Source organism: Barbatula barbatula (assembly GCF_947034865.1).
Source record: "Barbatula barbatula genome assembly, chromosome: 5".
NCBI lineage: Eukaryota > Metazoa > Chordata > Actinopteri > Cypriniformes > Nemacheilidae > Barbatula > Barbatula barbatula.
The window spans coordinates 19,779,501-19,802,392 of NC_136769.1; the positions used below are offsets into that span (position 1 = coordinate 19,779,501).

Here is a 22,892-nt window from a genome sequence, read left to right on the forward strand (position 1 = left end):
TAATGACCAAAAATAAATATTTCAACAAGGCTAACTTCTTAGTTGTTGTATCAATCATAATTAATACATTTAAAGTTTCTGTGCTTTCTGATCATTGTGAGACTTTTTATCCTTTCCTTAAAGGTCCAATGGAAAGGATAAATCCCAATCTTCCCAATCTTTATACACCTGTTCAGAGGTGTATAAAGACCTTATATAATGAAGAGTAATGTTTTTATTAACTTAGAATGAGCTATTTCTGTCTCCGCGGGTCCCCTTACATGGAATTCACCATGTTGTTTCTACAGTAGCCCTAAAGGGACAAACTGCTCAACAGAGCGCGTTTCCTTTAATACCTTATATCCTTCGGAAAAAGAAACGAAAACGTGACGACATCTTAGTTCGCAACCTAGATGCCGCTAAAATGTCCACATTGCTCCGTAAACTATTGTTTTATTATAGAAAGATGTTAGTAACCATGTTTTTTGGCAGATTAATTATCATTTGGATCAGCATTTTTGGATCACCTGCACTACCAATTCAATGGTGTGCTTATTGTGGTGAGACCATATACTATGGTTTTGCTATGATAAAATAAAAAAATAAAACGATGCTTAGTTAAACCATGATTCATTTATATTAAGTGGCATGTTTTTCTTTCTTATTGTACAGAGTTCTGAAGATACATATTTAACACGAATTACCTTTGTTACAAACCTTGTGGAAACTTTGGTATTGTATGGAAAACCACTGTCACAATAGTTATATAATCACAGAATCAAAATAAGAACAGCAGTACAACAACACTACAGCTCTGGCTGTTCATATGAAACGGCCATACAGTAGTACAATTCAAGGTGCTTAGTATAAATACCCATGTATTGTCATGTATTTATTCTGTCTAGGCCACACACAAAAATCTCTAGTCTTTGTCCCAACCACACACACCCAAGTTCCTTTATCCCTTATTAGTCAAGACAACAATAACTACTTTTTCTATATTTTACAACCCCGGATTTTCACTAGTGGCATTAGGTCATACATGAGTCAGTACCTGGCTCAGTGCACAATGCAGGCTATTGTAGATGCTGTGCTGGTGCTGAAGCATACAGTGGTATTGTACTGCTGTCTGTAGAAACAGCCCCCTTAACAACAGCGAGAGTGTCTATACTATTTAGCCAAGAACGTTTTCCTCTTGTTCTGTTTACATCTCACATGAGACCATGTGAAAATGAGAAATCTTGATAGCAGAACGCTGACATTTTTAATTTCCATTGTGAGGGCTTCAAAAAAGATTTGAATATATTTAAATTGCTTTTCCTCAGCATTTAGGCTATGAGGTTTTTTTTGGATAATCAGAAAAATGCTCGATTGGCCATATGTTTTGTGGACAATTTATATAGATTTTGTGTGATTTGGAGTAAAAATTGTATACATTTTTATTTACATGGTGTGATTTTGTGTGTGTACCTCACATTGTCACAATTTGTATGCATCTGTATATTGTATTAATTGAGGGGGCTCCACCTAAACTGTTTAGCTAGCTACTGACATTTTGCTAACTTCTCTCTCCACGCAAATTTACGTTTACATTTAGTCATTTTATCAAAAGCGACTTACAAAGCATTCGGGGAGCCATAAGCGATATGTCTTAAAAGAGCAATAGTACAATAGGTGCTAATACAAAGTTACTAGTTTCAACAAAAGCTAGACCACTACCTGAGAATGCACCTTTAAAGGTCAAGTTAGGAAATGTAGCGCCATCTGTGGTGATGTTATGAATTTAACAAACAGCTCACTCCACCCTTAGTTTGACACAGAACTAAGATGTCGTCACGTTTTCACTTCTTTGCCGAAGGAGATGACGTATTTATGTAACATGCTTTGTTGAGCAGTTTGTCAGTTTAGAGCTACTGTAGAAATGGGCGAATTTCATGTTAGGGGACCTGCGGTGTATGTAGATAGAAATTGCTCATTCAAAGGTAATAAAAACATAACGCTTCATTATATAAGGTCTTTATACACTTCTGAATACATAGTTCTGAACATTATATTGCATTTCTGTCAATAGATCCTCCAAAGAATTTACACGGCACTTGTGATCTGTATGTCTGTACACTTTTATGTATTTTATTGCCCAAAGAGACTTTCAATGCATACATTTTAACAAAAAAACACCTTGACTAAAAATGCTTAACGTCAGTCATCATTAGTCATATTAAAAATGACATTGGTAAAGACAGAGACTCGAAAGGTCTTTAAAGTTTGTATTATTTTGGTTTTATTATTCAATAACATATTGGACAATTACAGATAAAGACAAGACTTTTAAGTGGACATTAGAGGTGGAAAGAAAACATTTCTATTTCCTACCTCCATTACATAAAGATAAATATTTTGAATGATATAAAATAGATTAATGCTGGATTTACATCCTGAAATTACTTTAGTCATGAGATGACTCTTTAGAGCTGCTCACATCCCTGTTTTCATGGCAACGCTTGTAATGCCAAAAAAGATTCATGTGCAGTTTTGTTTTGATGACAGCGATATATTTAAACACTTTAATAGTTAATTCATATGTTCCAGTAAAATTCATAAGAATGTACAGAGCACACCAGGTAACAGTGGCTATAATAAAATTGTACATCATACAGAACTATGTGTATGAAATCTGTAACTATCTGTAGTTGTTGGGATCAAAACCATTTTGGCACAAAGGTGCCATTTACATAAAATTCCTGAAAACCTGTAATTACGGTAATTCATCAATGACGCAGATGCACCATAACATTATCTTGAATGTATCACAATGGGAAACACTGGCAGAGAAGACTTTCGGGGACTGCCGTGTTGCTCATTAAACGTAACCCTTGACCTGGGCTGGTCCTCCACCTCGGCGCGGACTGCTCTCGCCGCTGCTAAACGTAGGAGAGGAGGGAATCCCGGGAGGATTTGACCCGGCGTAGAGCAGCGATCCACCGATCAACAGCAGAGCCGAACCTCCCCATCCCAGGTAGAGAGCAGGCCCGAGCTCACGTTTGTGAGGGGCCGCCACGTACGGGTCATAGAAATCCCTGATGATGGAATGGGCGGTCCAGCAGACAGGTATGAGGATCAGGAACCCTGCGATGGCGAAGAGAATGCCCGACACTCGGGCCAAGCGTGCCTTGGCACTTTGGTGCCCCACGCACTGCGTGCACTTGATACCCAGGACACCGAGAGCAAGTGCAAGGGTGCAGAGGAGCAAAGCCAGGACAGTGAAACCCCGGGCGGCTTTCATGTCACTGGGGAGAGCCAGTAAGCTGTCGTACACCTTACATTGTATTTCCCCCGTGCTCTGCCAGATACAATTCATCCACAAACCCTCCCACGTGATCTGAGCCGTCACAATGTTGTTTCCAATGAAGGCGGTGACCCTCCACATGGGCAAGGTGCACACAAGGAACCCGCCCACCCAGCCGATGATGGACAGGACCAAACCTAGCAATTGCATGCCGGTTGTTGCCATGGTGAATCTTTCTTTTTTAAAAGTGATCACTACAAAGTGTCCAAGAAGAAGTGACGGTAGAAACCTCTCTGTAAGTAGAAACCAGCTAAGTATCAGAAAGATTTTTTTCCTAGCTGGATCCCACCAAAACCAAAGAGCAGGAAGACAAAATGTGATGTTAACCTGCAGGACAGAAAAAATGAAAGCATGTCAGTAAAACCGTCTTAAGTTATGGATGCTTCTTTACATTTTAAAAGTATTTGGGATCCTAAAGGAATATTCTGGATTCATTCATTTAAAGACATATTGTAGTTCATGCCAAAAAGTTTTGTCATCACGTATTCGCCCTAATGTCATTTAAAACCTGTATATGACCCGTCGTCTGTGGAACATGTCTCTGTGGTTTGTGTCCATACAATGGACGTCAATGGGGTTTGATGTTGTGTGGTTACCAACGTTCTTCAAAATATCTTCTTTTGTGTTCTGCACCAGAAAGAAAGTCATACAGGTTTGAAATGACATGAGTAAATTACAATGAGTAAATCATTTTTTGGGTGAACTGTCCCTTTAAGCTTTACTAACAGGATCTGTGGTATACCATAAGAATTACAGAAAGAGAGTTGCATACTGGATGTCATGTACATTGTTGTAGAAATGTGTACTTGGAGATACACTTAGAGTGTATATTTGTTAAAGCTTTTGTTGAAACTAGTAACTTTGTATTAGCACCTAATGTAGGCTACTATTGCTCTTGTATGACATATCGCTTATTGCTCCCTGAACTCTTTGTAAGTCGCATCGGAAAAAAGCGTCTGCTAAGTGACTAAATGTAAATGTAATTCAATAAAATCTTATATATGTATACATTATTTCAATTGTGACCCTTGTTTTTGAGATACAATGTGAATACTAGGTGGATTGCCATCTTCTCCTTCCTTAAAGTAAAGTTTGCATCATCTTCTTATGAAGTTAGTAAAATAAAAAACTGTAAGATTAGTCCCACTCCAAAATTCAACCCTCACATAGCTTTGCCTGCTGGGGTGAGCTGAGTATCTCAGAAAAACATGAGTAGATTTGAAACACAAGACGCTTTCTTTGAAACCCAGAGTGGGCCAAGCAGGCTTGGGTCTGTTTGTATCTACTGCTGCAACATTGTTTCATAAGTGTTTGCCTTCAATGATAAGCCCATTACAACCTTCATACACATACACACACACACATACATTTATCACTTTTTATAACAAATCGGTCAGAATTCTTTTTGTACCACATGAAGTTTTGACATACAATTGACTTCCATTGATAAATTACAAAATGTTTGTTACCTGACGGACGTTTCTGAAGTTCCTCCTCAGTCAATGATCCGCTAATACTTCACCTTTCCAGGTACCTTCAAACCAGTCACAGTGTTTCACTCTATATGGCCTCAAGCCTGTGACGGAGGTGAAACCTGCAGATACAGACCAGTTATGGCGGGCGTCGCTTGAGCTGTATGATTCAGAAGGGCTGGACGGTGGGCTGTCAGCTCTGCTCTGTGCAGCGGTGGGCAGAAGCATGCGCTTATGTGCTCGATCGTGTCAGTGCGTGAATGCGTTAATGTTACTCAGTGTGTCTCTCAGTGCCTGGTGTACCAAACACAATGGCTCGCTGTTCTCTTGCCCTCGCGCTCCTCGATCTCCAGCCCAGCCCATGAGTCTAGTGCCTCTTTTTCATCCTTCGCCTTCTTGTGCCTTGAACTCCATCGTTTCTTTCTTCAATTTATTTCACATTCACAGAAGTTCACAGAGCGAGTACACATATGTTTGATTATTAAATTCATGTCTCTGTCATGTGACAGAGTGTCTTTCCAATAAAAAACTGAATTACGTGCACTGCTTAGAAATCAAACTTCTGACCTGAAAGACCTGAAAAAATGATTTAAGGGAAAGCACTTGTAACACTAACACCAACATAAGTTTATTCTAAAGACGCCACAATGTCTGCAGCAGAACTGTTGACCAGTCAGTTTATTGCCCTCAGGAGATAGCCGATCTCCGCGTGACTGTTATTGCCCCCTCAAATGGCCCAAGCCAGAAGATCTCTGCACTGCGCACACACATTGTCTCCAAACACACGTGGACTGCATTTACGGACACACCAAAGAATCCACGAGAATCTTCTTTCGACCATATAAGGACTTCATGAACAGATCTACCTCTATAGTCCTCCAAATATATATATATTTCATGATGTACGGTGTAGGCGAATGTATTAAATAATTATGATGTTTACGATATGTTTAGATTTAGCTCTGGATGTTAGTAACTGTGAAAATCTGGTATCTGTGCATCCCTGATGCTCCGAATCATGATTCTTGGTCTCTCTCTAATCAGAAAAACTCGACTGGACCGAATCTTGTTTAAAAATTACCAAAAGATGCATTATTTCAATATTTCCAGCTTTCTGAGGATAAATGCATCTTTTCGCTACCCTCATTAAATTAGCCAAGAGGATGGACCCCGCAAAACAAAGAGAATTCTTCCCGCCTCGATCTCTCTTATCTGATTGGGCCATCGTAAAAGAGAGGTGGCATCCGATCTTATCTATAAAAATAGATGCCGAAGGTCAATCGTGGCATCCGCCAAAAGAGAAAACAGCTCTAACTTCCAAGAACATCTCCAGAAGACCTCTACGGCCAGACACTTTTTCAAGAAGCTTTCGTTTGCTTTTCTGTAACTTTTGTTTCGTTTATACCTTCCTTTATTTGGTCATCTAAGTTGGACTAGAAGTTCTGTATCGCCGCGAGCAAGAACGGACTCCCGTCTACTTATCGCTTAGCAACCGCGACCTTGCTGTACGCAGCCTAGAGCCACACCCCACAGGCCCCGGAAAGGACTACTGAACGCCGCGGAACATTTGAACTCAGATACACACACATACGAAGCAGAACAAAGCAAGTATCTTCTTTTACAATCAAACTGCATTTAAAGGTCGTCTAATTGCTCCCTTTTGGGGATAATTTAAACTATTTAAGGTCTCTTGTAAAGAACGGAGTGAAACGTTGTTACTCTCTCTTTTTCTCTCTTTCCTTTTACTATTCTTGATTATTTTGTTTGGTACCTTATTTGTTTCGTTTTACTATACATATATGTCTATGCATATTTACTCTGTGTGAAATCGTAGTGTTATACCCTATAGTTGTGTTTATTAAAATCCCAAAAAGTACATTTGAATTGAATCTGTTATTTGCACCACATACTCGAAGTCAATGAAAATGAGATCTTAACGTTACCTAAGCTTTATTATATTACTATTTCAGTCATATAAACTGTACGAACCTAGGAAGTATTAATTTGTCCTGATCAGAAAATTAAGGCTACTTAGACGTTTGTAAAGCAGTAATCCCTTATTGAGAATTGAGTGGGAAGTCTATAACTATAGTTTGCAGGACAAACGAAGTAGTCAGACAACTTAAAGCAATTCTATAGAGGTTACTTGTACTTAATTAAACATTTTTCCTTATCGGGAAAATTGAGATTTGTTATGAACGACAAGCAAATTATAAATTATAAATCCATGAATATTCAATCCATTTGAGTTGATCTTTCTCCAAGACTCATTGTCGCTACACACTCATCTGGAAACTTCTTTTCTTGGTTCAGAAAAGTTGATTCGTATAAAAATTGAATCAAAATATTATAAATTATAAATATTTGCTACTTAGGGAGTAGTAACATTTTGACTCACTATGCGTTTGTAACCCTTTAAGATATGACATATACAGTATATACTAATGATAGAGAAATAATGGTTAAATACTAGTAATAACGAGAGATGATAAATAAAATAACTTAAATAAAGTTCATTTAGCTTGGATTTTGTCCTGAAAGAATGGCGAATTGGATCAGATGCTACAACAGTTGGTGCAGAGGATAAGTGGAGCAGAGTTTTTGGCTCCATGAGGTCGTCCCGGGCTAAAGATGGGGTGGAGCTTATCTGTGAAAGCGTCTCTAAATGTATAGATGTGAGTCCCCGTATCCGAACAGAAGAAAGATACCTGGCCCTCCTCATAGGCCAGGTAAACGGACACTCTTCTGGGCTTCTGGGTAAGGCTCAAGGACATAGAAGGGAATGTGTTTGCAACATACTGAGTCCCATTCTTTAAACTTAGTGTCCAGAATCCATTGGACGGACATACAGTGAATTTTCCTTTTCTGTTGACCGATTGTTTGGCTATGCCCAGATCCCATTCAGTCTTGTCTCCGACCTCTACCTCCCACAGGTGTCTTCCATTGCTCAAGGCTTCCTTGGCCATTACATTAGCCACCCGGTCAAACCTCTTGGGGTTCTCTGAAACCTCTTGCTGTTTGCTTGCGTGTTTAACCTCTTTTCTGTCCTCAGAGATAAAGAGGTACGCATGAGCTGTCCGGGGATTCAGAGTGACATCCACTGAAAGAAGAGGATCAGGATTACCACAACGATAGACAACCCTTACTATCAGAACCAACTATATGAAAACAGTCAATAAAAACAGCTCTGTAACAAAACATACCTGTGTATCTCTGGAGTTTCTTTAGTTCTGAAAAACATGAAAATAATATAAGCCTACTTTGTGTATTTCCTATAAAAGGAACGGTTTTAATACAAATGTAATATACTCTTATAATGTAGTAAAAATACAATACTTTATAAAAACAATAAGGCAGTGAGGGCTGTGCTAGAGTGCTGCAGTTACAATGTTGTTTGCAGGCCAAAACCTGAACGCAAGTTAGCATATTAGCGCCTTCAATTCAATTGTTCAAAAGTTGTTTTAATGTGTTTTTTTAAGGTCTGTGGTTAACATTACCTCAAAATATGTTCACAGTATTGTTCCCAGTATTACTTCTTTGTAGTTGGTTGCGAGCATGTTGCTAAATGGGATTTTGTTTTACAATACAATTTCTTAAAAAAAGTTTAAATAACATGTAGATGGAGATTCATCCACAGAGTAGTTATTTATCTTACACAAAACGTGAAACAATACAAAATGCGTCATTTCATAAACCTTCATAAATCCAACACAGTCTCAAGAGAATTTGTGACACAGTCACAAAATTCGTACCTATTTTACGCGGTGGCTCATTCGTATCAATTGTATGGTCTCATTAATTTGTAAGTTTTATTATGATTTGACATTGCCCCTGTGATTTTGCTTTTTGGAACCAAACTCTTCATATATTGAAAGTAGACACGAAAATAGGTTGAGGTGACACGACTGACTGACACAAAGACCACGAATCAATAGATTCTAAATGTTGTGACAAACTTTAGTGAGACTGGGTTAAATCCAAAGGCCTTTTTTGTCAGAACCATATAACTTCTGGGTTGGCTTATATTGTCACAGCTGAGGGAGAACCCAAGCTTTACCCTAAAGTTTTTCATATTTTAACCAATTGTACAAACCAGCTTTAGAGAGTCTTTTAGATTCCAGCATGACTGTATCCATGAAGTCAACCACTGCTTGTCTGGTGTATCCAACACAAGGATCGGTCTCCATTGTGACTTTAGACCAGTCTCTCATTGCTCTGGGTATCTGACTGAAACTCTACAGATGAAAATAAAAACATTACTCTGCCATGTTTAGTTTTTAATAAATCTGTATAAAAGAAATATTCTCGTAGAGAAGAATTTGAAACCTTTTTAAGACGCTCTTTGTCATTTAATAGCTCCGAGTTGGTGTGTTCATTCTTCAGCTCTTGGATTTCTCTCTCCAGCTCTTTCACAAGTCTGTCAACCCTCTTCTCTGCCTCTCTTTGTTTCTGCTCGACTGCAGCCACCACCAGTTTATGGCTCTTCTCTAGGGTGCTTAACAAAGACGAAAACACCCTCTGATTCTCCTGAACCTCCCTGAGACAAGAGTTCTGTGTGGAGGAAGATCACAACTTAAAGGTACAGTACGTCCATTCATCCAATCGTTCACATGTGTCATTCTATCATTAAACACAAAAGACAACATGGTTAGACAGAATGTCTGATTATACAAGAGAATAATGTTCCGGAAAGTACAAAATGACCCATGAGTAGTTTGCAATTGAGTTTAAATTGATCTCAATCATAAAGGGATTTCAAGAGTACCTTTAAGAGCTTTATAGAATCCCGAAGTTTCTCAACTTTTTGAAGTCTCTCCTGGATCATCTGTTCCACCTCTCCTGCATTCTTCTGTAAGCAGTGTGTAAGTGGAAAACACAAAGCTTGTTAAAGCTGCTGCCAAATTTGAGGAATGTTGTCTTACACATTTCTTTTCACTGCAAAAGTACTCACGGGTTCATCTTGCAGTTCATCCATACTAAAGAACTTTGATTTAGCAGCCAGACGTGTTTTCCTGTAGTTTTCGGTCACGTCCGCCAATATGCGGTTTATGCTGAGATGGGGTCTGGAGCTGAAGTTCCTCCTGCAGAGCGGACACTCACCCGAGCCACTGCGACTCCAGTACACACGCAGACACATTTGACAAAAGCTATGTCCACAGGGCGTAGTGACGGGGTTGCTGAAGATTTCTTCACACAGAGAACATAGAAAGTGTTTCTCAGAGAGGAGGCTGATGGTCGACTCCATTTCCTAAAACACATAGCTCATGAAACCAAGTGTATCCTCATTTTTGCGGGTTTCAAAGGTGCACATACTAATTTCTTGTCATTACACAAAGGCATTTTAATGACTTGTAATTTAGGATCTGTCGCATTTTAACCAGGCGTGACGTGGTGTATAGCATCAAGTTATAAAACATTTTGCTGTATACGCTTGATATTTATGTCTTTGGCAAGAACCAAATGTAATGCCCTTTGGTAGAATGGCTAGATTCCACACATCTTGCAGTTCACCAAAACCAAAAAATCAGCATGAGTCCACAGTCACAGCCAGTCTTATTTAGGTCTTAACCACCTATACAGAAAGGGTGGTTAAGAGTTTGTTCCAATACATTTGATCTCTGTGTGGGGCTACACAGCAAAACACCACAGAAATGAAAACCAAGAAAACACCAAAATATCTGTTGCAAAAGTGTTCAAAGTCTAATGTGGATAGCTGACACATTAGCAAAGAAGATAAGAAAATGGGAAATTCTTCTCTGTGTGCATCATTCTGAGTAAACAAAACGTTTTAGGGTAAAAAAAGCTTTCTTCACAATTTAAAAATCTACTGTTGGGTTTACTTTATTGAGGTTATGCAAATATTTACAAATGTATGTAAAGAATCTTTGTTACTTTGCATTCTGTGGCATGAGAATTCTTCACAGGGTTCCTTTTAACATGTGGTATGGGGAAGAACCGGTTAAACCAGAAATCCCATTTCGTCAATAGGCCAATCTAAATATTTATCTAGTCGGTTTCGGGAGTTTCTACCAAAACCTCTTTCTAAAACAGCTTTTCTTTTGGCGTCAACTTTGCTAGATAGCTTCTATTCAACACGATAAGCTTTACTACAAGACATATCTGTATTAGAGATTCAAATAACACTTCATCATTAAAACTCGTATCACTCACTTTAAAGCTGAATTAAAATATTAGCACCGTATGACTTGTAAGGTACCAGTTAAAGTTAAACGATAGGTTTGATTGTTGAATCTTACCTGCGGTTGTGCGTTTTGGCAGTCGTCTGTGTCTCTTACAGTGATCTTCTTAAAAGTGAACTGAATCATGAAGTACAATGGTGTTTTCAACAAGGGGAGGGGCCAGACAATGTCTGCCTCAGTAATATACACTTGTTTAAATGACGTTACATAACTATATTTACTCACAGTCGAATAATTCGTCTTGATATACAGTTTTATTTTGAAAAAATAAACTTAACCTTCTCGTAAAATTGTATAACAATTACAAATGTATTATAAAGTTATTTATTTGGCATTTATATGTACATGTTGAATGCATTTGGTATTGCATAATCACTGAACTTTGAATTACAGCATGTACCATCTTATCTTCTTAAGCATTAATCACTTTTTTAGCTTTTTAGCTTTTTTATGTCCCTTTAGATAAAGTATTAGCTAAAAGAATACATGTTAATATGTAATAAGGAGTCTTTCTTTACATTTAATTCCAGAAAACTGCCTAAAGACACTCTTTACAACTTTTCTATGACCACTGACTCCGGTGTACTTATAAACCCTTAAAAAATACAGGATATTTCACTGTATCCTTCATTAATGTTTTATACCTTAGGTCATTTTGACACCTCACACTGGAGCATTAGTCGTAGTAAAATATCTATCATTTTAACTAGGCAGAGAAGCAGCTCCACATGCGATGAAGATTTTCATGGCTATGAACAAAGTAAGAGCCAAAACACACAAAAAAACAACTGCAAGCAAGCGACACAAAACCAAACCTCTAACAACGACAGACACAAGACAAAGGAAACACAAGGGCTTAAGTACACAGCCCTTGTGTAACAAGAGGGATATCAAGACACAGCTGAAACAGATCATAACACAAAACCAACGAACAAAAGAACTACAAAAAACTACACAGGAAACAGGAACTACGGCATACAAACTAAAAGTCCACAATAATCAGGGAAACACAGACAGGGATCATGACAATCACATTCTAACTATTAAGTGTAAGCCATTATACTTGTAGCATAAAACAACAAATCCCATTACATTAAATCTCGATCAAATGCTTTATTAAATGCTATCTTGTTTCATGTGCCTTACTATGCTATTTTATTCTCTGTGTTTAGCAGTGAAATTCCGTACTTATTAAAAAAACAAAGACCTGCTTATCAATGGCACTTATATAATTGTAAAACAATTCTTACCGTTCTCAATTCAAGTCAGAAAGCACAGAAATGTAACACAGTGTTTGTGTTAAGCAGTGGTAAGCGGTCCTCTTCCGTGACTCGTTCACTGTGTTGTGTTCGGCTTGCATTCACTTTTAACAAATGTCCCAAAAGATTATTTGTATTGGACTTGAAGCGGATGTCTTGAAGATTACAACTGGTTTGTCTTTTTTGCTCGTGCTTACAGGCAAATGTCCAATACTGTGCTCTGTGCTAAAAACAATATACTTCTGTACAAATGAATCCTTAACTTTATATAAAAAAGGGCTAGGGCGTTGCAGTTAATGCTTTTAACTGAAATGATAGCCATGCTAAACAGTCCTTTTGCGGACGTCCGAAAAGGAATTAGCCGTGAAGCTCCATCCTGCATTTATGGCACCTCCAAGTATCCCCCCAATCCCAGCACCAATAGCGGCTCCTATCACCATTCCATCAAATCCGACTGCAAAACCTAGAAGTGCACCAAGAAATGCTCCCTTTCCTATTGCCGCTGCATAGTCAACAATTCTGACCGTAAAGCCAAATTTGTCTGCAACGATCAGCTCTGCCATTTTTCTGCACTCCAAACCGACTATTTCTTCATATTTCGTTTTTTCTCTGGCAAGCGCCTCTCCTGAATGTTCATTCTCCAACTCCTTCAATTTATGTCTAATCTTCTTTTCCCCTGACTTCCTGAGAAACCGTTCCTCTGTCTTTATTCTCTTTTCAGCCTCTTTATATTCCAGGCTTGAATACATTCCGTGCTTCAAAACCATCCCATCTACCTTGGCAAACAATGCTTGTGTTTGACTTGCCTCAGTCCTGTTCTTTTCTTCATTAAAGAATATATAGTTCTGACCACATTTCTCAGCAAGCTCCCTAAAGGTCTTGTTCTTCTTAACCTCATCCTCTAAGCAAATTCTCAATTCTTTTTCGTGATATAAAACAATCAACGTGTGCTTCAAGATGCTTTCACCAAAGTAGTGTATCACAGGCTTCAGGATGTCGAGGACATCAGGGGTCACATGAAAGGGATCCAAAATGAAGAGAACAGCATGAGGACCTGGGCAGGAGAAACATACAGCCTTCCTGAGCTCTTTATGAAGAATCTTGTCAGGAAACCCGTTCTCCTTAAGATTTGGTGTGTTGACGAGGGTTATGTTTTTCTCCTGCACTACCCCTGAACTTTTCTTGGTAACTAAAATGTTGAAATTATCTCTGGTGAAGATCCCAGGCCCCAACACAGAATGTGTCAGTGAGATCTGAAGATGACTTGAGCTGCCAAACACCAGCATTCTCAGGGATGTGTCATCGCTGCTCACTGTAAAGTGAAATCATTTAAAATTGTTTATCTTTATAGCTATAATTTGTCAAATGTCCTGATTTCTCAGTCAACTCACTGTTAGGTCGGACTTCTAAGCTCAGTCTTCTTCTCATTTTCGTTTCACTTGTTGCCATCTTAGTGTTGGGGTTTAGATTATGTTACCCTATAGGAATAGACAGATGTGAATGTTAATGCTACAGTGTGCATATATATGCAGTGTATATAAATAGCTCGAAATTTTTGCCATTATTATTTTCCGCAAAAATGACAACCATTGACAAAGTTCTGTGTTCTGTTTTATCATATGTACAAGGTCATATTAATATTTGACGCAGAAAATATGCATACGGTTCCAAACATATACAGTATGCTACTGGGAAAATATATGCACTTCTTAACATTCAGTAATATTTAATTATTTCATCCATAGCAACACTTATGACTTAAGGCTCACAGCGAGCACAGGTACGTCTGTAATACGTCTGCTAAAGATCTAGAAAACATCTGCTGTGTCAAAAAAGCTGCTCGACATCTTAGAAAGAGCAGTTTTACATACATTATAAAGCATAGACCGCGGAACTGGGGGGGCCACGGCCCGGGCAACTTTTGTACTCTGACAAACTATCTTATATGAATAAAAGCCTAAGTTGTATCTGTGTTTTTACGAGCCAAACAATACTAGTCACCACACAGCTTCACTCACTCTCACCAACTGCTGCCGGTAAAAAAACTCCTACTGACTGCTGCTTTTTTATTTGAAATTAGTGTTCATTGTTTATCAACTACGACGTTACGTTGACGTAGTTACTAGGTCTGTCATGTGTGAGCGTCGTCGCGAGCTAACGGCGGGCACCTGTTTAACCACTGGCGCATTACCAGTAGGGTGCCCATACGTCCGGCTTTTTAGCCCCCTGTCCGGCGTCCGGCGCAGCCTCAAGCCAGACACTCATTTGTCCTCCTTTTCGGAGTTGCGCTGAATCTGCCTTAAAAAACGCGCTCTAAAACCTTTATTGGGACGCAGCAGCATAGCGTCTGACGCCATAAGATCTCCGGTCAAACAAATGATTGGCTGAAAGAGGTGTCAAATAAATATCTGATATATCATTGGTTAAAAACGTAAACAAGCCTTCACGAATTGAGGTGGAGTCCACGTGCTGGCTACGTCACATCATAATGTTAACAACATACCTAAACGTCAGACATCATTTAATCCGGAATGGACAAAAGACCAAGAAGTCATATGAAAAAGCAGTAGAGATGCTTTCCTTGGATTTTGCACACTATGTCTCTGTGAAGCGGACGTTAGTAGTAAAGGGAAAGGGCCATTGACCGACATGCCAGCACTGAAAAACATAAAGCTAACCGATGAGCTGCTGGTAAGTCTTCCCTTAGCTCTTATTTTCGAGAGGCAACATTACCTCAGGATGACAAAATCTCCGCTGCAGAGCTTTGTAAAGTCTTTCACGAGTTCGCCCTCGCCGATAAACAGCTCCTTGTTGGGATAGATGGTAAAGCATGGGAATGAAGGTTATGCGTATTTGGCGTGTTGTGCAGGGAGTGGGCTCCGAGCTCGCCGGATCTATCCGAACCCGGAGCACTCTACCCTGCTCAGAGCAAGTGCTCCGGGCTCGGAACCGGCTCAAGCCCAGAACACCCCCCCCCCCCCCCCCCCCCCGAGGGTCCTGCGGGACTTAGAGAAAATGAGAGGAGCTGGGGTGGAGGAGGGATGCTTATCTGGCAAAATGCATCAGGTAAGATTGTTTGTCTATTTATGATAGAGCTTGCTGGAGCTGATAGGGTACATACAGTGATTGCTGATGGTGAACCAGCCTAGATAATTAAGTAGAGATTGCGTGCTCAGCTGATAGGTGATTGCTGCTGATGGAACATCGGGCTGATTTATATGCTTAGGTTCCTCCCGAACTTTGTTAATAAAACATAATTTCACGAGTTTGCCCTCGCCGATAAACAGCTCCTTGTTGGGATAGATGGTAAAGCATGGGAATGAAGGTTATGCGTATTTGGCGTGTTGTGCAGGGAGTGGGCTCCGAGCTCGCCGGATCTATCCGAACCCGGAGCACTCTACCCTGCTCAGAGCAAGTGCTCCGGGCTCGGAACCGGCTCGAGCCCAGAACACCCCCCCCAAATGCAAAATAGAGCTGGACAACCGCCGAAGTACGCATACACCCCCCAAAAATGTCATGCTGTGCGTTACGGAGGTGCAAACTGAAATTAAGTAAAAACGAAAGGATGAAGGCCCGTTAGGGCTATCGCTGCTGCGATACTGACTTCATTGCTAGTAGTGTCTGCTGCTACAGAGCACTAGTTGGAAGCTCAGGCCCCTGCGGGGGCGGTCGCTGCTGCGATACTAGCTTCATGGCTAGTAGTGTCTGCTGCTACAAAGCACTTGTTGGAAGCTCGGGCCCCTGCGGGGGTGGTCGCTGCTGCGATACTGGCTTCATGGCTAGTAGTGTCTTCTGCTACAGAGCACTTGTTGGAAGCTCGGGCCCCTGCGGGGGCGATCGCTGCTGCGATACTGGCTTCATTACTGGTGGTGCCTGCTGCTACAGAGCACTTGTTGGAAGCTCGGGCCCCTGCGGGGGCGGTCGCTGCTGCGATACTGGCTTCATTGCTGGTGGTGCCTGCTGCTACAGAGCACTTGTTGGAAGCTCGGGCCCCTGCAGGGGTGGTCGCTGCTGCGATACTGGCTTCATTACTGGTGGTGCCTGCTGCCACAGAGCACTTGTTGTTCCCAGGGGGGGAAAAGCGAATCTAATGGCGGAAGCTTGTGCGTCTAATGGAGACATGCTTGTGCTAGCGGTGGCAGCGAAGAATTGCGGTCCGGAGACCAGCGCTTGTGTCCCCAGCGGAGGCAGCCTCGCACTGGGGAGCCAAGAGCCCGGGGCGGGCAAGGCGAATCTAATGGCGGGGTCCCGTCGGCTCGAGTGAGGGAGGCCATTTGATCGAGGAAGACCCCGAGCCGAGCTTGTTATTGGCAGCCGATCGTGCCAACATCATCGAGTGGACATCGACCTGGGACGACACGTAGAGGGTGTAGAGCTCTAGTTTCGACATCCGCCTGCTGAATGGGACGTCCGCTTTGGCAAGGACCATACGAAGGCTCTGGATCGTCCACTTGCTGCATGCGGGTATCTTGGGGAGCGCAGAGGCGTATGATGACGCCGGTGAATGAGGTGGAGATTGTGCCGGTGGGAGCGATGATGAACCCTTCCTCTTAGATGCACGCCGCTCAGAGCGGCGGGGATGGCGGCCCCGCGGCGAAGCTTGGGAATAGTCCATATAGTCATGAGTGTACTGTTCATCATGTGTGTACTGTTCATCATGTGTGTACTCAGTGGCGGTTTTAGGCACGGGCGAACCGGGCAGTCGCCCGGGGCGGCATTTTTTAATGTCACGTGGGGGGCGGCACCGGCACGAGCAGTAAAAGAAACTCTGGGCCGCCGCAAATCGGTTATCTATTATCTATCATTCATTCAATGTGTGGGGAATTGGCAAATTGGCGCCCCTGTATGCTGAAAAGATAAAGGTAGGCAACTATAATGTTCTCTCTATGTTATGATTACTGTATCCATGTTGCCATGTTGTGTGAAAAGACACTGCAGTGTTTAGCCTAGTCGTTAGAGCGCCCGACTCTCATTCGGACAGACGTCGGTTCGAGGCCCGCGCAGGGCAGGTAGAACTTATACAACAAATTTGGTTTTAAGTCAACAAACACGAGATCTAATTTCACCATAATATTGTGCTTTGCAACAAAACTGTTACAAGTTCAGTTATTATTATTTATTTCCATCAGTTGGGTTAACGTAAGGTCCCGTAATGAGCAAACAGAATTTTCCATTCTGTAGCTAGTTTCTAAGAGGAACATAACCTTCGCTATTTATTTGCTACATCACACATGTCATGAATATGAAGGTTTTATGCATGTTTATGGCAACTGTCATTAAGTGTCATTCGCTCAATTATGACAATTTTTAATGCAAATATTGTTTGTTTGAGGTCTTTGTTGACAACTTTACATTAACCAATACATCTTAACCTGTCATAATTGTCATAAAACATGACATAGCAGATTAATAATTGAATGTAAGACACTACTTAGCTGGTGTTGACATAATTTAGTTTTTTCGAGGGGGGGGCGCTCAAAGATGTTCTCGCCCGGGGTGCAATTCAGTGTAGAACCGCCACTGTGTGTACTGTAGATGTTACTGTGTGGTGTCGGAATAAAATAAAGTGCTCCGCAACGTTATTTAATATATCAGTAATATTATTTCGATGCGCGCCCCCACCCCCTCCGCGTGACTTGAAATGATGGCCCCCCCTTGTTCAGATGTGTTCCGCGGCCCATGTTATAAAGCATCTTAAAGACGTCTACTTGATGTCTATATTTGACTTCTGACGTGATGAGCAAACTGTGTATTGCAGATGTAGTGTGGTCAGGGCTGCTTCTTAACACTTGAAGAAACTCATTTAAGACACTTTTAGTGATTCACAGCGACAAATTTAAAATGTCTCAAGCTGCCCGAAACCAAACGCGTCCAGGCTGTGAGCGAGTTTACTTTCGATTTGCTGGACGTGCGTTTTTATCTGTGACACTCGAATCCATTTTTTCTGTTTATTTGATTTTACATATTAATATTATACATACCCGATGTGAGAAACAATTTCCGCCGGTTCCACCCTTAAATCCCAGTTTATAGAAAGCGAGGGCCCGAAAAAAGCACTCATGTGACCATAAACTGAAACTAAAACTGTACAAGCTGTTGTAAAACAGCATCATGCATTTCCGGTTCTGCTCTGGGTCTTAAACTGGTCACGATGTTATAAACGCAACACGTTCATATGTATATTCCCTATTTGCAAGGAAAACAGAAACACTACTCCATTTTTACACATTGTAAAGGTAGCCTATAAATCATGGCATGTTAAAATTGTTATTATATTATATGAGATAAAAAAGTGCAAATTAGACAAATTGTATTTTAGAACAAAAAAAGTGTGATATTTCAATACTTGTCAGCCTAACAAAAAGATGCTTAAAAGCTTTTTATGCAACAGAAGGACCATTTTTGGTTCCACAAAGAGCCGTTCAGTCAAAGGTTCTTTAAAGAATCATCTCTTTCTTATTTCTTTATAATCTTTTGTAATACAGAAAGTTTCTTTGGACGTAAAGGTTCTTTATTTGTAAAATGTATATAGTAGGCTACACTGATAAAAATGATTTTTTGGGGTAGTAAACTTTATTTAAAAAACTAAAGTATTTCTACATAAAAAAGTTAGTTGATGTGTGAACTTTAAAATGTTGAGTAAAACCTACAATGGTGTTTATGTCGTGCATGTATTGATTAAGATAAATAAATACTAAGATGTAATGTTTGTTGCATTAACACTGATTACTCAAGTATTTATAAGAACGTAAAAAAACGTTGTAGAGTTCAGCGCACCTGAACAAACCAAAATGGTGTCATTTCGAAATATTTTTCGATGTACTTTAACATTTTTGGTCAGACGAGTGAATGGCAAATTATTTTGTTATATTTAGTTCGATATTTTCTAGACAGATATATTACAGAAGAGTATTGGCTAAGGATTCATCAATGCGCATGCGCGTAACTCCCGCCATTTCAGGGGTCGTTTATGAGGGATATCATCCACACAAGCAGGTATGTTTAAAGTTAATTGTCTTCTAAATGTTTTATAGTATATATTTATTATTATTTCTCGTTCATATATGTTTAGGTAATGTTAGGGCCCATGTCACTGTATTTTAGAACTGTTTTGCAGCGTTCAGTAGCCTAATTTAGGTTGTCGTGTATTTCTAGACAGGTTGTCTTTTTCGACATATAAGTATTCGACAATGTTTTTCACAAGCATTTCTTTATTTTCACTCGGACAACTGAATGAACAACAGCAGTGATGAGCAGTAACGTTATATTTTGCGTCACATTTGTATTTTTTAATACGAAAATTGACGATAGGCTAACTTTTATGTGTGACATTTTATCTTCCGCGTCCTCTCGCTCCTTATTACCGGTACTTGGGTGTGCTAGGCTAGGTGTTGCCGTTTAACCGATTAATGTTAATTCGGTGTGGCTTGCGCAATAACCCGCGTGTAGGGATATTCTGACATGTTTCTGAACTTGACTGCGCTGCTTAACTGTTTCCGCTCGCATTTAAAACAAGGCTACGGCCTCCACAGCGTCTGATCGATCATCCAGTAATACATTTGATCAGTTAAGGAGCATTAAAATAAGCAAATAAGTTATGAGAGGCTCTGTTGTATGGTGAATAAATCATGTTTGAAGGGCTTTTCGCGCTTCGCGTTGTGCCTGCAACTCCTTTGCTTTCTCAGTTAGTAAAATAACTAATGGCGATCCTTCCGATGGAATAAATAGTCCTTGGCCGACCGCAGCAACAAAATGTTTCCTCACATATACGTTTACGTTGCCGTGCATTGGTACACAACGCACATCGTTGGTTTGCAGAGTTTTAGCTGCCCTGTGAATAAAACTAAGCTATTGACCACGCCATTTAAAATGCTGGAAGTAAACGTTTTAAAATAGAAAGTGCAGAGAGACATAGGCCTAGTTTGAAACTTCTAGCACATCTGAAGTTCTGTAATCTGCACAGATCTGCCTCTTTACATGTTTATGTATACTCATGTATTAATTCTTGCACGGATTATCTATCATTAATATACTTTAGCTATTAAATGATCTTGCATACGTCTTTTTATATACTGCAAAAATAACCTGCTATGATATGAAGTCTAATTTTCTTGCCTTAAGGGAAAGTATTGATTGGGGTTAAAAAAACTAAACTATATAATAAAGAGGTCAATAGTAGTTCACATGTATTCTCTTTATTTATAGTTACGGTTTAATTGTGTGTGTATGTATGCAAGGACAATATGGTGTACTCAATATTTTTTGTCTAATTGCAGGAAATTGACGGGGAGGAGTTCAAAAGGACTGAAGATTGATAGAGAGCTGTCAGTTGTACACATAAGATTGGAAGACTGTATTACGTGGAATTCAGGAATCAATTTGTAACCTTAAATTTTCTTTTTGCCTGAGGTGGCCTTGCAAAACACGTCCTTTAGATGCATCAAAACGTTTGCAACTTTTGAAGCGTTATAATAGCCACCAGTGTTGATGCTTATACTTACAGTATTCAGATTGATTTAATTGGTTACATGATTATGCTATAGAAAACATTCTTGATGTTGTTTGTTTGTAATTTTTTTTATGTTTTTGCTAATTTTTTTGTAAATTTTACTAAATGCTGCAATGGTATTTAATTAAATAAAGCATTTATTAAATACTTTTTGATACAGTTGAGTCCAATTATTATTTTTGTTATCAGCAACAAAACAAATCAATTTTTAGTTTCATAACTTTCTTATAACATACAGGTCAAGAAAATAAGTTAGATTTACTCAAAATTTCAAATTAAATTTACAAAAAAAACTGAGTAGATTTTACTTAAAATAATCAAGTTAGATTTACACAACCTTCTTATTATATACAGCTAAAAAAAAGAATTTAGATTTATTCACAATTTCAAAATAACTTTTACTTAGTTTCAAGAGTAAAATTTACTTTACAAAAGTGAATGCAAAAACTTGCGATAAAAAAATTAAGTAAATCCTACAAGTTATTTTTTTCAGTGTACCAATGCATTTTATATTGAGTGGAACGGGCATATACATAGATATATCAAAATGTAAAATAAGTGGCCTGAAAAAAGATAATATGTTTTATACAGTATATCCAACTGGGCTAAATTGATTAAATATTTATTTATTTTCAAAAAGAAATTATAAAGACTGGACCTCTTGGAACTTTAATTGAATACCCCTGCAATATGGCATTCGTACATGTGGGCGGTGTTGTAACGCCCCTCTCACCCGATTGGTCAAATCGCTCACCATTCTGTACAGCCTAATTCTGACCCGGCAGAATAAGAGTCTGCACGAGTGCGATACTGACAAGTGTTTGCACTTTAAAATTTGTTTACTGTAGGGACACGCACACTGGACTTTCTCTTTCTGTGTTTACAAGTTGGACCAGCTATTGTTACTTATTTAAATGTTCATTGTTATCAAAAATGTGGCTTTATGTCACGTAAATCTAATTTTGTTTTCATGCTATTCATGTGGTTTAGTTGAATATCAAATGAAGGCTTTTTTGTATTGATCAACTGTTTTTTCCGTTATTCCCAACAAATATATTGTAGTCTAGGGTACAGTTAATTTGTAAATTAGTGTGTTAATTCACACTAACGGTTTTCACAAACAGGGGTCACTTAATAATTATTGTAACAACCGCACGAATTATAGGAAGGTAGAGATCAACACACTCGGATGGCAGTTTACAAACAATTCTTTATTAAATATAAATAGTATTGCTCAGCATTTAAAACACGTTACCCCCCTTTTCTCGGGCACAGGCGAGGTTAGTCCACAGTCAGAACAGCCGCACACCAGGCAGGCACAGGGGGTACACAAGAGATCCGTTAATCCAATGAAGAGTTCACAGGTAGACGCCTTCCGTTCAACACAGAGGATATCCAAGGACTTTACTGTATCGTCCTTCGACCGGCAGGATCACCCTCTACAGTCTGACACGAGTATTCGGATACCTTGGTCAGCAGCTCTCCTAACTCCAAGTCGTACACCTCACTATCTACAGGAAGCCCCCCACTAACTGTCTGTCTTCACCGCCGGAGATACTAGTTACCTCGAGCGGCCGTTTTAACGTTTCCCCACAGGTGAGAGCTCGACCCAAAAAATCCTCTCGAGTAGAACTCAAGCCATGCTTAAATAATGATCCTCTCCTCTCCAATCAGCTGTAACCACTCATTTAATTAACCACGTCCATTCTTTCAAATTAAAGGGCGTGTCCATCACTCATACCTCAGGTGCCCCATTCATCACACTACCCCCCCCCCAGATGAAAGGGACTCGTCCTCGAGTCAGGCAGATAAATCATAGTCTAACAATCGGGCCGGTACCCTCCTGGTCCGCGAAGAAAGTCCTTCTGCAAATCCGTGATTTATCCCAGAGTCAGGCCCCAACTCACTGAGTACATGTTCAATAGGTTCAACCCCACTAGAACTGTCACCAACAAGGCCTCCAGCCATATCCCCTGTAGGGGCAGGCCACCGGGTGGAAACAGCAGGCATCGCCACATCCAGCGCAAAACCAGGCCGAAGCGCAGGGTCAAGATGCCGTGCAGAATTAGCCAACAGCGTAGGGTCAGGAGGCAGTGCAGAATCAGCCAGCAGTATAGGGTCAGGAGG

At 40.0% G+C, this 22,892-nt stretch overlaps 3 protein-coding genes across 5 annotated transcripts; all 3 read right to left on the bottom strand.

Moving 5' to 3' along the window:
* Positions 1-2,839: 2,839 nt before the first annotated feature.
* On the bottom strand, positions 2,840-3,560 carry cldnk (claudin k; the record flags this gene model as incomplete). The annotated part of the gene is made up of 1 exon (XM_079456406.1): positions 2,840-3,560. Exon 1 carries the CDS (start codon positions 3,488-3,490, stop codon positions 2,840-2,842), a length of 651 nt encoding a protein of 216 aa, XP_079312532.1. The 5' UTR covers positions 3,491-3,560.
* A 2,813-nt stretch (positions 3,561-6,373) lies between these two features.
* Positions 6,374-11,248, bottom strand: btr02 (bloodthirsty-related gene family, member 2). 3 transcript variants are annotated; one of them, XM_079456386.1, is made up of 7 exons: positions 11,055-11,248; positions 9,749-10,045; positions 9,563-9,646; positions 9,124-9,348; positions 8,891-9,032; positions 8,001-8,027; positions 6,374-7,897 (listed from the first exon to the last, which is right to left on the bottom strand). In XM_079456386.1, exons 1-7 carry the CDS (start codon positions 11,121-11,123, stop codon positions 7,353-7,355), a joined length of 1,389 nt encoding a protein of 462 aa, XP_079312512.1. In that variant the 5' UTR covers positions 11,124-11,248; the 3' UTR covers positions 6,374-7,352. The 3 variants fall into 3 exon arrangements, with proteins under 3 accessions (XP_079312512.1, XP_079312513.1, XP_079312514.1); XM_079456387.1 differs by having other exon boundaries at positions 6,564-7,897; positions 9,563-9,643; XM_079456388.1 differs by having other exon boundaries at positions 6,564-7,897; positions 9,749-9,984; positions 11,055-11,111.
* On the bottom strand, positions 11,235-18,473 carry LOC306894121 (GTPase IMAP family member 9). The gene is made up of 3 exons (XM_079456397.1): positions 18,238-18,473; positions 13,648-13,734; positions 11,235-13,568 (listed from the first exon to the last, which is right to left on the bottom strand). The coding sequence occupies exons 2-3, from the start codon at positions 13,703-13,705 to the stop codon at positions 12,580-12,582; spliced, it is 1,047 nt and encodes a 348-aa protein (XP_079312523.1). The 5' UTR covers positions 13,706-13,734; positions 18,238-18,473; the 3' UTR covers positions 11,235-12,579.
* Between the last annotated feature and the right edge of the window lie 4,419 nt (positions 18,474-22,892).